Source organism: Typopeltis vanoorti, chromosome 2, assembly GCF_054136105.1.
Source record: "Typopeltis vanoorti isolate ZY-2024b chromosome 2, IOZ_Tvanoo_1.0, whole genome shotgun sequence".
Lineage (NCBI taxonomy): Eukaryota > Metazoa > Arthropoda > Arachnida > Uropygi > Thelyphonidae > Typopeltis > Typopeltis vanoorti.
This window is the reverse complement of record NC_143550.1, coordinates 3,745,989-3,763,036: the sequence shown is the minus strand read 5'-3', so window position 1 is coordinate 3,763,036 and position 17,048 is coordinate 3,745,989. Positions and strand designations below refer to the sequence as shown.

At 36.0% G+C, this 17,048-nt stretch overlaps 1 protein-coding gene across 1 annotated transcript in view; it reads right to left on the bottom strand.

Annotated features, from left to right (window-relative positions):
* Positions 1–17,048, bottom strand: part of LOC150108789 (UV-stimulated scaffold protein A-like) — a 289,257-nt gene that overhangs the window by 69,395 nt on the left and 202,814 nt on the right. Inside the window, exon 8 of the mRNA XM_090414259.1 lies at positions 14,133–14,337. Within this exon, the coding sequence (XP_090270385.1) occupies positions 14,133–14,337 (205 nt within the window). The remainder of the gene's footprint in view (positions 1–14,132; positions 14,338–17,048) is intronic.

Sequence of the window (17,048 nt, the reverse complement as noted above, 5' to 3'; positions counted from 1 at the left end):
AGATGGAATTAATTTACAAAATTACTGCATCCACCTATAAAAGAAATATCATTTTTATTTACAATTATTCAAAAGAATGGAACTTGAAATTTCTGACTTACTCTAGTTATTACTTGAGGCTCTTGAGTGCGACTTCTGAGAATTGTATCATCTTAAAAATCATAATTGTGATGAATAATCTCACATAATGTTCAGCCTGGTGATTATCTAAGATACATTGGTTATGTTAGTTTATCTAAGGATTATTGTCTAGTAACCAGAAAGGATTATTATATATATTACTAATGATCTTAGATTTCAGAATCAGCTGTTGTAATAATCGAGACTTATTTTTAGTAGGTAAAAGAACACCGTAAATGATATTATATATGAAATGATAACAAGAAATCTATTTTTATTTACTTTTCATTGTAATTTTTATTCATTTTAACCTTGTTCGAAAATCCTGCTCTAGAGAACAAACATGGAAGCCACTCAAGCCACTTCAGGCCTCCAATCAGCTGTACTGTGGTCTCACATCAGACAATGAAATTCATCTCTCACCTAAAAACAATTACAAACATCCATGCCCATTTCGAGTTTCAAATCCATAGCTGTTTGGTGGGAGAGGGTAGGCTATCTAGTTGGTTGTTAATGACACGGTATTTCTGATTACAGTTTATTTTTGAATAGTTCACCAAAGACAAAATTAATTACGTATTTCACTTTGGGAGCATGCACCCATATATTTTTTTTTCAGTAAAGAAGACTAATAAAGACTATTATTGCAGCAGCAGATGGCAATTTAGCTTATGCTGATTTACATTATTATGATAGCATTTATGTAATTTTATTATCATTTTCTTTAATATAATTACCCAAAAGTGCACCTATGACCTTAATCTAGCCCTGTAAACAATATCATCATTATCATCAAACTCCTGCCATGTACCCTCAACGGGTGTACAGGATATGATAGTACTACATGAAAAGAAATTACATCATTAGTAACTTCCTATCTACAATTTTCCTCCAAATCAGTCTGTTACTTGTCAAGACTCCAACATTATCAGATCTTATATTTCTATCGTCTAAGGCTAATTGTACCATATCAATCCACCTATATCTTGGTCTTCCTCTGAGTCGTTTTGCTGCCAACCTGGCTGAGAACACTTGTTTTGCTAATCTTTCTTTGCCCATTCTGTTTAAGTGACCATACCACCTGAGATTAGCTCTGCTAACGTATTCCTGGATGTTGACAATGTGAAGTTCTTTCCTAATATCCTCGTTTTTAATATGATATTGCCATTGATGCCATCTGTTCATGCCTATAATCTTTCTTAGGACTCTCATATCTGCGGTCTCTAGTGTTTGGTCAAGTGTTTTACTTCTGACCCAGCTCTCAGATCCATAAGTTAAAACTGGTTTGAACACTGTCTTGTATACAGCTAATTTAGTGTTCCGACTAATTTCTCTCTTATTCCATATGAATTTATTCAATTGACTTCCTACCATACCAGCTTTGCTGATTCTGTTGTCTATTTCTATATTTAATTTACCACCTTCAGTAAAAATCGTGCCTAAGTGGCTGAAATGTTTCACTTGTTCCACAGGTTTTCCATTCACAACACAGTTGACATTTTCAATGATTCTGCCTATTTTCATTGTCTTTGTCTTTTTAATGCTGACCTTCATACCATATCTATTACAACAGTTATTCAATTTAGTCAGAGAATCTTGCAGACTTGTAGTGGATTTATTTAGAAGTATAACATCATCCGCATAAAGCAAAGAGCTGACATAAACATCTCCAATTTTGATATCATGTTTAATACCACTTTCCTTCATAATGTGATCCATATATATAATGAATAACAGAGGGGATAATGTACATCCTTGTCTCACACCAGATTTAACATTAAACCATATTCCTGTACTTCCTTGAATTCTAACTGCTGACTTACAACTCAAATAAAGACTAAGTATTGCTTGATATAATGTCCCACTGACACCATATAACTGTAGTGTATTGAATAGCTTCTCTCTTGGCACCTTGTCGTATGCCTTTTCCAAATCGACAAAACTTAAATACAGATCTCTGTTATATTCGCATGCTTTCTCGACTATTTGTAGTAAAGTGAAGATCTGATCCTGACAGCCTCTATTTGGCCTGAATCCAGCTTGTTCTTCACCAAGCTTTTCTTCCACAATTCTTCTCAACCGTTTCTCAAGTATACTTGCATAGATCTTGCCAGGAACACTCAGTAGGGAAATACCTCTGCAATTCTCACATTCAGTTTTATTTCCCTTTTTATATATGGGTACTATGAGAGTTCTACTCCAATCATCAGGAATTCGTCCCTCTGTCCATGCTTTCTGAACTATGCAGTGCAGCCACTGTAAGACTCTTATACCATCATACTTGAGCATTTCTGGTCAAATATCATCTACTCCTACTGCCTTTCCACATTTCAAGACTTTGATGGCTTTTTCTACTTTAAGTATGGATATGTATTCCTGATTGCATGCATGGTCAGTGTTTTTTTTTACCACTGTGCTGTCATCACTGCTTGTTTCATTTAGCAGTTTTTCAAAGTAATTACTCCATACTTGAAGGATATTTTTTTTCTCCCGTTTTCATGTCACCTTTATCATCTCTAACTCTTTTTACAGCACTCTTTCCTCCATTCCTAAGCTTCTTCAACAACCTCCAGAATATTTTGCCACCTTCTTGATATTTATTTTCTATATTCTTGCCAAAGTCCTCCCATGACTTTTGTTTAGCTAGTTTTACACAGTGTTTATCATTCTTGCATTTGTCTCTGTATTCTCTAAGAGCACAAGCTGACTTATTTCACAGGAACTTTTGATATGCTTTCTTCTTTTCCTTCACTGCCTCTTTAGCTTCCTGTGTCCACCAGGGAGTTCTGATTTTTTTTATCCTTGCAGACAACCTCACCACATGCCTCTCTGGCAGAATCAATCAATGTTTTCTTTAGAGTTTGCTACTGAATCTCCAAGGTTTCATTCCTGTTCTCAAACTTTCATTTTTTCTTCAATAATGATTGTGTATTTTAGTCTACAGTTCACATCTGAGAACTGCTCAACTTTTATTCTCTTTAAAACTTTCTTACATATTCTTCTTTTCAATATGAAATTCAATTTTATCCTGCTCACAATTAATGGTGATCACTTCCAATTTCAAATCCTCTCTACACTCTGGTGTCCAGCACCAGGGAGAAAACATCATTGTCAACAATAACTTAGTCAATGAGACTTTTCTTATTCCTTGCCTCTTCTCTCCATGTGAATTTGTGCAAATTTTTATGTTGGAACATGGTGTTAGTAATGACCAGTCCATGTCCTGAGCAGAAATCCAACAGATATTTGCCATTATTATTAGCTTTGCTCTTTTCTCGAAATTTTCCCAAAATATTTTTGTATGTCTCACAATCATTTCCTACTCTGCTATTCAGATCCCCAACAAGGACCAACTTTTTCATTGTGTCAGTCGCTTTTTCTAAAGCCTCAAAAAATTCCTCCACTTCTAACTTAGTAGAAACTTCTGTGGGACCATAGGCACAAATAAGTCTCATTGTCCAGTTCCCTCTCATATTTGCCCACATTACTCTACTTGAGACTGACTGCCATTCAAGAAGATTAGCCTCATATTTTGTGTTGAATACTATGGCTACTCCTTCTTTTCCTGGATTGTCATTGCCTGAATATAACATTTTGTATTTATTGCTCAGAAAGATCTCACCAGTTTTTGTTTTTTTTGTTTCAGTCACCCCTATTATGTCGATCTGGTACTTATCTAATTCCTCAGCTAGCTCCATTTCTTTGCCATTCAGGCTTCTTATGTTGATAGTACCAATCTTTAACTCTGGTGATGTTGAGCTGGGGTTTGTTTTCAGATTTGTTCCAGTAGTCGACTTTTCGCTGTTCGCCCTGGCGAAAACAATGGGGGTCTTGTTTAACCGGGCGACGCCCCAGCCGGCATGAAATTTTGTCATGTCGTACCATCATTTTTTATTATGGTTTAACCAATAAGAATATGATTTCGTCGGCTAAATCCCAAATTGCCAGCCCATCCTCGTTAGTTCAGTATCCAAGTAGATACCCAACAGGGTGCACCACGAGAAGGTGAGGATTGGACATTAGGTCAGAAGCCCTGGTCAGTTCTCCACATTCCTTTTTTTAAAAGCTATGCTGATATCTCCTCTCAGACAACGTACAATATACCTTTCCTCTGCACGAAAAATGGGGATCATTTTCAAAATACACGTGTATTGAATAACTAGCAAACCATTCACTATTATTCTGCGTGCTTAGACACCTATCCAGATGTGACATACAGCTAATTCTCTTTTTATACAGCTTTTTTTTTATACACGATTTCGAAATAACACGATTTAGAAAACAAAAGCAATTCTATTTTTACACTATATATTTTGATTTAATACGGTTCAAATGGGGCTTATTTTTAAAATTTCTGTTTGAATTCAGTTCTGATAAAAAGGGTATTTCCATTGTAATTATCGTTTCCTAGTATGTATTACATATGTACATACGTATTAAGTACATATGTACTTAAACTTGAATTTTTGGGACCCCCCATTGATGTTCTAAATATCAGGGATTACTCTGCACTACAGAATGTAGAAAAATGCCAAGTTGAACTTATATAGCAAAATCACAAAAAAGTGTTGGTGGCTTTAAAGCAGTTAAGGATCGTGTGACTCTATTATTTTTGCAGCAATGCTTTCAGGAGATCTGATATTATTATTATTATTGTTGTTCCGGGAAACTCCAAGGAGTCGACAGACTCATCGAGGGAGGCCCTAACATCATGTCTGGAACAACTATTCAACATTCACACAGTATCTATCATATCTTGCCTTAAACTCATTCACGGTCGTAGCACCCACAACAGACTCTGGAAGCTTATTCCACTCATTCACCATTCTCCAAGTAAAAAACCTAGCTCTAACACCCTTGTCAACCACGCTCTTGCCCAGATTCCATGCATGGCCCCTAGTCCTCCCACCACCAGTCATATTTTCAAAAATATCTTCTGGATCAATCTTATAAAAACCCTTCAGTAATTTGAATGTCTCAATCATATCACCCCTCCTTCGCCTATCGTCCAATTTCTGCAACCCACAAATTTTCAACCTATTCTCATAAGGTTCATTCCACAGACCTGCTATCATCTTGGTCACTCGTCTCTGGTCCCTTTCCACTTGATCCCCATCACGAAGAAACCCTGGTGCCCATAACTGGGCACAGAAGTCCAGATGGGATCTTATCAAGGCTTGATACAGAGGAACAACAACTTGTTTGTCTCTGCATGTTAAAGTATTTTTCAGAAGCCAAGTGATTTGGTGAGCTGTTTTAATCACTTTTGCAATGTGCCCCGTAAACTTCAACTCCCTATCCACCAGCACTCCCAAATCCCTGGCCTCATCAATCTCCTGGAGTACGGTTCCACCAATGCAATATACTGCTGCTATTCTTTTCACCCCAAAGTGCATAACCTTACACTTTGCCACATTAAACTGACATCCATTTTTCCTAGCCCAGTCCTCCAAACTATCCAAATCATCCTGTAAAATTTTGACATCCTGTGCACTCATAATTGCTCTACCCAACTCTGCATCATCAGCAAACAAGCGAACACTTCCTCTCAGATCCTTTTCAATTTGTTCATCAATGATATAGGAAAGTAGTGGTCCAAGAACATAGCCCTGAGGCACACCACTAGTCATAAGCCATCTTTTGGACTCAACTCCTGAATAAACCACTCTCTGGTTTCTCTCCATCAACCACACTCCTGTTCATCTCACCAACCCTATATCTATCCCCATCTGCTCCAGTTTACTGATTAGGGTTCCATGTGGTATCCTGTCAAAGGCCTTTGCAAGGTCCAGTAGTATCACTGTAAACCCATTACCCCTATCCAGTTCAGCTGTCACTGTATTATAAAACGTGAGCAAGTTACTGAGGCATGATCTACCCTTCACAAAACCATGTTGTCCCACATACAATATCCCATTTTCATCTATCCAATCCTGTATTCTTTTCTTGACTAATTTCTCTAAGACCTTGACAATGATTCCTGATATACTAATCGGTCGGTAATTTACAACAGCAGTCTTGGAACCACCTTTATGCAGTGGAACTATTTTCCCCTCCTTCCACCCGCTCGGGACTAACCCAGACCCGAGACTCAAATTAAACAAAATGGTCAAGGGTACTGACAATTCTTTAGCTGCTTCTCGTACTACACGAGCTGGTATACCATCCAATCCCACAGATGTATTGACATTGAGGTTATGCAATAGACTACTCACCTCGACTTCATTCACCACAATTCCCGTATAATCTACTAGTTTATTCGTTTCTGCAATGTCACCACCTGGATGATATATTCTTGCAAAGTGCTCACTCAGTAACTCAACTATCTCAACTGATTCAGTTACCTCCCTACCATCGGCATTCTTTAAAATCATTCTGCCATGTACACTTTTCCTTTTACTTGCTACATATCTAAAAAACAGTTTAGGATTCTCTTTAGCCTGCATGGCCAATGTTCTTTCGTAATTCCTTTTTGCTTTTCTTACCACACTCGTCACCCTTCTGGCCTGTGCTTTATACCGTTCATGTGCCTGCCGGTCACCTTTCTCCTTAAATTCCCTCCATAGTTGTTTCTTTTTTTGCAGCTCAAGCTTAATGGTGTTATTCATCCATTTAACCCCTACTTGATTTATTATTCGGACTCTAGGTATACAGTCAGCCATTGCTTCATGCAAGCACTTCTTAACTACCTCCCATGCACTATCGACTTCTAGTCCTTGCAGTTGTACATGCCATGGCACTGAACCAATCAAACTCCTAAGCTTGTCATACTTTCCAGCCCGATAATTCCACATGTACCCTGACTTAATTGAAAATTCTACACCTTTAGCCACCTCCCAAGTCAAGACCCTATGATCACTCTCACCGATTGGTGGCAATGTGGTCATATTTGTTACAGCCAAATCCTCAGATGTAATTACTAGATCAAGCACTCTCTGACCCCAAGTATTTTCCATTACATGCTGTCGCAGATAGTTATCCCTTAATAACCGCATAAAATACAATTCCTTCCTCCCGTGTGTCCTCTCCTCACTCCAATCAATGCGACCATAGTTGAAATCTCCCATAATAATCACCCTCCTTCCACTCATTTCTTCTATTTGCTTGTGCATACTGTCACCACCATCTTTTCCATCACCTGGTCTATAGCAGCACCCAATTGTATATTTAGTTCTGCTAGCCACAATCTTACACCAAATGGCCTCAAATGTGCTCTTTTCTCTATCCTGCAATTCAACTTCTATTCTCCTTGGCTGTAGCTCATCAGCTATCATCAACAATACTCCTCCCCCCCATTTTATTCTCTCTGTCATTCCTGAACACACTATACCCATCACATTCAATCCCACTAGCTATATCATCTACAGTCAGCCATGTTTCACTAATTCCAATAACCTGTGGTCTGGAAGTGCCAACCATGGCCCAAAACTCTTCCTTCTTGTTCCTAATACTCCTAATATTAGTGTACATGAATTTAAGACCCCCATTAGCCTCAACCCTACCTTGATGCCTTATATTAACTATCCCACTCTGTTTTGTTGTCCTTATTTGCTCTAGCATATTATATTCATTCTTACATTCAACTGCCTCCCTAAGGACTGTATATCTACTCCCCCCCCCTTAACAAATCTAGTTTCCCTGAATTTGCACATCCACTACATTCAGCAACACTTTCTCAAGTCTTCTTACACCGTAACCATTCAAATGCAAGCCATCCATCTTATATAGATCCTTTCGCTCATCAAACTCACTCCACACGTCCACAAATTCCACACCACTCGTCATACATAACCCACGCATAAAGTCATTCGCAATTATGACCCTCCTTTTAAACATTTCACTGTCATACCGTGGCAAAAGACTAATCATTCTAACTCTCTCACTCTTTTCTTTTGCTACCTCAAACAATTCATGCAGGTCTTCTATCATTTCCATTTTATCTCCTTTCAAATCATTCGTACCTGTCACAACAATCATTTCTTTCACCCTTTCCTTTTGCTCTCTAATAGACTCAGTTACATCCTTTATGGTCGCACCAGGTTGGTACGATTTTGTCAAATCCTCTACTAACACACCTCGTACTAACAAGTCTCCATACAGTACTCTATCCTTCATTTTGTTCATGTTCACATTCATACGTCTATTTTTCCTGTCATACCTTTTATTATTGGTTGGCTCATTCAGTCGACTTTTGTTCATGCACTCTAGCTGCTGTTTTGCTCTTTCTATCGCACCATTCAACAACGCGATCTCACTCAATGCATCTATCTCATCTTTTTTATTCTCTGAGAAACCAATTTTATTCTCTGAGAATATTAAAACCATTATTCATTAATCGATCCCTAAGACCGTGGGAAATGAAAGGTGTGGATTTTAATTCATTACCAGTGCACTGGAAAGCAAATAAAAATCTTAATTGATCCAATGCAATTAATTGCAGGATAACTTTGAATACTTCTGCATAGAGTGGGGGGAACAATCTGTTTTAGGATTTATTAGAAAACGACAATGAAGGAGAATGCTATATTTGGTTGGTATATTTGAAATACTCAAAGATGAAAATATGTGAACCATCATTTATAATACATGTAAGAATAGGAAAGAATAAGTGAGAGTAGAAACACTTGCATTAATGGTAAACGAATTATTGATAATTATCATTTGTGATATGTGTGTCCTATAAGTTGCTGGGTAGAGTGAATAACATGATCCTATAAAGTCTAAACATGAATAAGTGAATTTATGATGGCATTATTTAAAATAAAAAAAAAACTTATGAAAAGAGAGAGAGTATTGCAGGAATAAATATGGTTTGATGAAGCAGCAAATCATCTTGTAAAATTTGTTGCACATGTTATGTGTATTTCTCTGGTTTGTGTATATTTCGCTCTGTTTTCCTAGAATTTTATTTTGTTTACTGAGACTCAGTATACATAACATCCGATCATTATCAGAATTATCCACACTTTCAGAAATCCTGCATTCATTAGTTTTTATTTTTAGTATCAGCTGTTCTTCTGTCTTATCAATCTCACATATGCTGGTATTTTGTTGTAGATCAACAACGTCTTATAATACACAGCATATTCATTTTATTCAGGAACAGATATTTTTTACTGTCTGTTGTTTCCGAACACCAGAATAAAAATGTCTCTATATACAGTTAAAAAAACTCTGCAACCTCAACAGATGCTATACTGCACAAGCAAAAGAAAAAACAATAAGCTTTTTTCTTCTAACATCCACTTTCAAATTTTCAGTTCCAGAAAACATAACAGCTGTTCATAATACAGCCATCAGATACAGAAAGTGCTCAACTCATGACAAGTGACAACGTTCAGTTTGATTCAGACAGCCGCTAGGTACTGGGTGAGCTCAAAATGTTAGCTCACCCAGCCTTGCCTTCTCAGCGGTTTTAAAATACTAGAAATTTGACCCACTGCACCCTCTTTACATCTTTTCGAAGGGCTCAAAGGTGTATGCATTTTGAAAGCACACCCAGGCTATTAACGCAAATGTGACACAATGTTTATTCGTTGAAAAGTGCCCTCTTCATGAAGCACTAATGCTTTATTACCCTCCTGAAGAGGACAATGAAGCATTAGTATATTGTGTTCAATTTTAAGTCTGCAAACAATTGGGGGAATAAATGCAAAAATATAATATCAGTGATAGTGATATTTCGTGGATGACACTGCACACCTAGCACACCCGGAATATTTGCCCCCGATATATATATATATCACATCTAGATAGGTGTCTAAGTATGCAGAATAATAAATAATGTTTGCAGAATAAATATTCTTAAATATGGTTCCCTTTCTCCCAAAACCATCCTATTCCAGTTTTGCAAATATTAATATTCCATCAACAAACCTGTAGTATTTATGTAAGAAAGATTATTTACAACTTTTTAAGATAAAAAAGAAATTACGAAACTCACTGATTAATAAAATATTACTTTCATTGTATAAGAATAAAAATATTATTAAAATCTAAATAAATAATACATAAAAAAATTATATTTTGTGCAATTTATCTTGCACTGTTTACTTTTTATATGCAATATCATTTCAATTTTCTAGCGAATAACATTTTCTGCGAATTTTTAACGTGATGAATATTTTGAGCCATGAATTTTCCCCACAATAATTTTTCCTCGCGATGAATTGTCTGTGAACCCTTAATACAAATGAATTGTTCCATAAGAACAATTCATTTCTATTAAGGGTTCACAGACTTGAGTATAAACAATGAAAGCAACTTATACCAGACTGAAACTGGAAGTTAATTATAACAGTTCACAGAAAGCAAATCAAATGACCTAGTGAGACAATTAAAATTACCAGAGGATTCTGAATAGCTCCTGGGATATTCAGACTCAAATCTTAAAACCTTGTTGCAGGATATTGTTTTCTTGGTACAGGTCATAACAAACAATTTATACCATACTTTTCCTGAAGCAAATGAAGGTTGCTTAATTGACTTGAAGCTTGAAAGGTGTCTGCTAAGAAATAGCAATATTTTCACTGAGCAACCGGGATGGAAATCCCAGTTACTCATTTACTTTAAAGAGACATGAAAATCTTGAACCTCTTGATAAAGAAATACATACAGAACACAAATGCTTCTTTTGTAGTGATTTTCAAATTTTTTGTATATTTCTGAGATAGCAATCCAGATATAGGAAAATGCCATAGTTTCTTTGTGAATGCAACACCAGATTCCATAATTTGCACTGAAATAGTCAAGGTGAGAAATCTTTGTTCCAAGTGCAAAAATTATTCTCCATAAAATTCAGCAGGTTCAAAATCATGTATAGTTCTCTTATGACTGCTTCATAGAAAATTAAGATTAATGAGAAAATTCATTTGAGAATCATAGAAGCATGATGAATTTAAGCATCTTTGATATAAATTTCTAAGTTTTTTTCAAAATATCAAGCTCAAAGAAAGTAGTTATGTGAGACTTGGTATTAACTCATTTATAAGAACATCATTCAGTATAGTTCAGCCACAGTTTGTAGATCTCTGCTTGGCATCTTGCCAAAAATAGTTGATTCATGCTGAAGGGGAGAAAGAAATGAAGGATGTACGAATTGGTCGCCAACACGCGAAATCTCGTGCTTTATAGGTAAAATTTTCCAACTGTTATACAAGCAACATAGTTAACTACAATGATTATAAAAGAGAAGTTAATTTTCCGACGTGTAATAATAAACAACTCATCCCAAAATACGGACTGATTACCCTATTATCGGAATGGATTCTCCTCCTGTTGACATGCGCAAAAGTGTCAAAGGGTCTCAAATCTGTGGGCGTACTATACCAACAGCTTGACAAAGTGCATTGCTCAATGATAGTGTAACCTGTTCATTTGCTATTTCATGGCTAATGATCATGTTAGATGAACATGAGAAATGACTAAAAATTCTCAAATTTCCTGATCATCATGGGACACCATCTCCCCAGTGATCTAATCACTGGGGAGATGGTGAAGCATAGTAGTGAGGTGGTGATAGATGAACTATGCCAATTGCGCAACAAAAGCATGACAAGAGCAGTTTTAATATCCATTCACAAAAAAAAAAAAAGGGAAACAAAATGGACTACAAAAACTATAGAACAACTGCTCTAATGAGTCATTTGGGGAAAAGTACTTATAATGGTATTAACAAAAAGAATAAGGAAACTAATGGAAGAAAACCTACATGAGCAAACAAAATTCAGAAAAGGCAGGAGTGCTGTGTAGCAAATATTAATGTTAAGATTAACTATGAAGAAAGCTCTATGTAAAAATAAAAACATTCATGCCTGCCTTGTTAACTTTCAGAAAGCATTTGAGAGTATGGGTTAGAAAGGGACATGGGCTGTATGAGAATCTCATGGAGTGGACAGGAATCTGTTTATTGCAGAATATCAGTGATAAAGCAGAGGATACCGTAAGAAGTTGTGGAGATGGAGGAAGATGGTTCTGGAAAACAAGAGGCATGAGACAAGGAGACCCAATATCTCCAAGCATCTTTATCATGCAGTTGGAAAGAACAATGGTTGTCATAAAGTAGAATATAAGGGTAATTTCAGTTCAAGGGACAAAAATCAAAAATATAATTTATGAGTTGTAGATGACTTAAATACTTCTTCATTATTGAAGAAGACGAAGAAGTAGAAAGAACAGTGAAGTGTGAAGAAAGAAAGAAAGAGATATGGATTGATAATGAACATCAAAAAACTAAATCAATGATATTTGGAGAGGATAAAAAGAAAGCAAATAAAGGTCAAGTGAGTGAAGGACTTGTGGTCATGATTTCACATAGGGACTGCTCAGACTCCAAGTGTGGCCTCAACAGTATCCCCCAACTACTATATTCAAATTCTCTCCAGGCTTGTCAAAAACTTGTCAAAGTAAGGGCTAGCAAGATTATTTGCCAGTTCATTGGGAAGCCTCCTGAAGTGTTATCAACAGATTTGTCCCATGAACTATATGGCAGCTGGCCTAAGGAAATAGCTCTACTGAAGGTATTGAATAATCAGATGTGGGGCCACCACCTGCACTGTGTGTAGGAAGAAAGAAAGGGAGAAAAAAACTGGAAATCCTATTCTAGAGATGAAACATGGCAAATATGACTTCACATCTCTAATAAATATAGTGATGTTTCACTGGTGATGAAAGTCATCTACCACCTAGAGGTCTAGTTGCCATTTGTTCAAACTAGGGAATATATGCTTTTAAGGCAGCCACACTCACTTCTCCAGAGCTCCATTTGTGAAAACAGGCCATACCACAGGACGGTAGGGTTTACCTGTCTGGGAGAAGCTATATACTGCATAATCACCAGCCCTATAGATTGTCCACTTGCTGAATGCTGTATTACTATACAGTGTTTAGAAAGTGGACTGATGATCTGATCACAGCAGAATTGATGATCTGCTGTGACCATTGAACGGTAACACCCATCCCATACTGAGGATCAAACTGTGAAATCACTACAACATATATGGTTGGAGTCCTACAGCTTCCTTCATACAGTACAGACCTTTGTCAGCAGTCACAGGAAGGTGATCACACTGCATATATGGCTTACTGCTCAGCTGAATTTTTTTTTTTTTCATGCAGGATTACAATACCTGTGAATGGCTTACCAAACACAATGATCTCTAAGTTATCCAACCTTCACATAACCAATGTTTCAACTATTCAAGGACAGCTGGCTAATTGAAGGTGTGATTATTTGAAATGAACATCATTTGGTTAATTGATGAACAACATGAGTTCTCGACAGTTGTGTAGCTACAGCTTTTGCTGCCGGGGGTGGTCCCCGAGTTTGCCGTCCCTCTCAATACACACCAAAAATACTACAAAAAGTCAAAACAACATATAGCGAAATAATACTATGTTTATTTTTGAAGAAAAAATTTAATTTCAACATTCTAAAATGCTATTTTTCTTGCTTTTCTGTTAGCAAAATCGATGACATTGGCGAAGTCTATTTCATAGTAATGTAAGTAATTCTTAATCAATTTTTATTTAGAACAACTCCTCTCACAACTAGCAACACTTACATCAATTGTGAGGAAGAAAATTCACAGTAGTATTACAATATTTTGAACTGAGTTCTCGAGACTGTATTTTAGAATTAACTACAAAAGTTCAAAAAGGTTCAAAGTGCCACCCGGGGCAGACGGTCCCCCCCCCCCTCCCCCCAGTTGAGAGATATTGTATATTCATAATAAGAGAATCTATTGGGAAATGATTAATTATGCTATTATGCTAATTTTAATAAATACATATGAAGAGATAAAAAGGAAGTCACAAGACAAGATGTTGTGATGTGCTGCTATATTTACCAATTTTCGGATTGATGCACCAAAGAAGAAGAATAAATACATTTTGGATGCTTTCTGATTTGCATTCATATATTATAAATGGATACTCAATAAAGGCCAAATCCATTTGGAGAGAGGAAGAGACAAAGTATTTTTATTTGAAACATAAAAATGAAATGAACATACTTGTTTAATACTTTTTTTTCCAGTCTTTTCCGAGTGGTATTTTCAACAGTTTTAATATCTGTTAGCCCAAGATGTTTCATCCTTATTCCCTTTTTCTGTTTGACTTTTGCTTTTTTCTTTGATGTTATTTGAAGGTTAATACCTGTGGCTGCTTCTATGTCAAGCAACAGTTCTGGATCTTGCCACTCTGGGATGTTCTGTATCTCTAAAGAGAGGGAGAGAATGAATATTTATTTAAACAGGTTTTACAGGATGTAATAAAGCAGTATTGAAAATGAACTGTCAAAACCAAAATTGAAAGATATTAACAACTTAGAGAGCATCTTGAATATCAATCTCTATTGAAGTCGGCTAATTCTACATGTTTGCAGTTGTTTCACTGTTGGAAGTATCTTACAGTTATTCTGCTTAATTGTGCCAACATCATGAAAAGTTTCTCTTAAATCAAGGAAAAAGAAAAACAATCATCACAATGCAACTATGCCTGATCAGCACAGAGAGCATATTTGTGGGAAACTTTCCATATGTTCTAAATATTCACTTCTGAAGCTATTTCTAACATAAGTGTGTTGCTCAATGACATACTGAAAACACAAAACTTTTTAGCACTGTGGAAGATACTCAAGATAATACACAACACCCTCATACTCAAATTAAACACATTTAGGACCACAAGAATAGTTTGCTCTAGTGATCAGCTATACAAAGATTTTTTTCACCTGTTTACAGTGAATTAAACTTGTCATGAAATTACATAACTTTCCTTTCCTTCATGCTTAATGGTGATCAGAATACTCTAACACAAAAATTATATAACCGTTTAATCCTTTACCCAAGTTATACTTCAGTAAACGAATAAACAAGCATAATGAACAGCTATTCAGTTTGATCCCATGAGAACTGTCTATCATTCAATAATAATAAAAGTCCTACCCTTGCAGGTATTTCTTTTAAAGTTTTTATTTATTATTTTCATCTAATCCAACATTATCATATCTAATCAGGTAAGTAATGTTGATTGTAAAAAGGATATTATTTGGAATGGTGATCATCATAAAACATAGTTGATGAGTTGGTTATAACTTCAAGTTTACCTGGAGCAAAAATTAAAAAAATAGCACATGCAATTGAAAAACAGAAAAGAAAAGTAAACGAGACCGTAATTGTAGCAGTTACTAATGACTTAACTAGCAATAAGTTCAGTATGAGAGAGGATATGAAAGGGTTGTTGCAAGAAGCGAGAGTGAAGAGTGAGAAAGTGAAAATCCTAAGTATATTATCTTGATATGATAAAAATGAATTAAGAAGAAGGGCTATGATGGCAAACAATTCGATGCACAGGCTGTGTAAAAGAAATAGATACAAGTTTCTGGATGTGTGGATTGAGTTTGAGGGAAGATTGGATTTATGTAAGAGGGATAGCCTACACTTGAATGCATTTAGCATCAGGGGTCTTGAAAAACTAATAACTGGTATGAGACCTAACACAGAGAGGGAAACTAAATTATAATGGAAGGAATGGTGACAATATGTGTGTAAGAGTGATAATGTTATGATGGAGGTTTAATGGATTTTTTACAACCTCAAAAAGAATTAAATTAGAATTTAATACTCCTATATTTCGTCCTAGTCACTAGGACATCTACGGGGATTACAAAAACAATTAATGTAACATGCACACAAAAACTTACAATACTAAGCCCAACCATGTGGGTGACACTAAAGTCCTATCTAGGTGGAGCGCCCTCTAATGCAAAGATATCTACACATATAAGGCACTATCTGAGAAGAACAGAGATCTGCAAGCTATCCAACTGTGTCATGTAGACAAAAGTGTACAAAAGAACATGCAGGTAGCTTTTTATGTCTGTAGACTAATGCTAGAAGTATCAGAATCAAAGAGGTTGAGTTTGTTGCCTTGGTCACTATGTTGGGACCTCAGATTGTAGACATTAGGGAAATCTGGCTATCAGAAGCAGACATACTAACTGGTATCAAGTGTAAAAGTATGCTATTTTTAGGAAGGATAGACAGGATAAGAGATGGGGGGGGGCGTGCTGCTAATGATATCAGATAACTTGGATCCAGCTAGAGTTGAGACCAATGATTGTAATACTAGAAACAGTTTTTCATGTGGCAGTGAGTTTGAGGTCATCTGGTGTGATGTGGTATCTAACAGGATCAAATACATAGTGGAGTGTTGTTACAGACATGGCAAATCGGTTGCTAGTGATGAAGAAATGCATCTTCAAATAAAGATGATGGATGCGAAAAGAGCATAATGGGGGACTTAAATTATCCACACAGTGATTTTTCTTCTCACTTCCATCATCTATGTGGATGATGATGAGGCTGAATGAACTCTTTCCATTTCTATCTGTCCCTGGGGAGTCTGAATAATATTGTCCAGTTTGGTGTCGCTTGTTGTGAATTGGTTTTCATGTCCTCTTTTATTTTGTCTATCCATCTATTTCTGGGCCATTCTTTGGATCTTTTACCTTCCATTGTTGTATGGGCTTTAGTTGGTAACCTTTCTGTTTCCATTCTGGTTACATGACCAAACCATAGCAGTCTTCTTTTTTGGATTTTGTCTATTATTGTTATTTCTTGTTTTAGTTGTTTCCTTATGTCTTCATTTCTTAGTCTATCCAGCAGAGATACTCCAAGTAATCTGCTTAGTCAATCCATTTCAGTAGTTAATAATTTTTTAATATTAATTATAATAATAATAATAATTTAATAATCCAATTTAAACCTAATAATTCAAACCAAAACTGAAGTGGCTTAACAAAAATTTAATATATATTCTAAATACTAATTTCATTGATAATTTCATATAATAACTGTTAACTAATTATTATTAACTAATTATATGAAATTATAAGGTTTCCATTCACTGAGTTTGTGAAAGGAAGC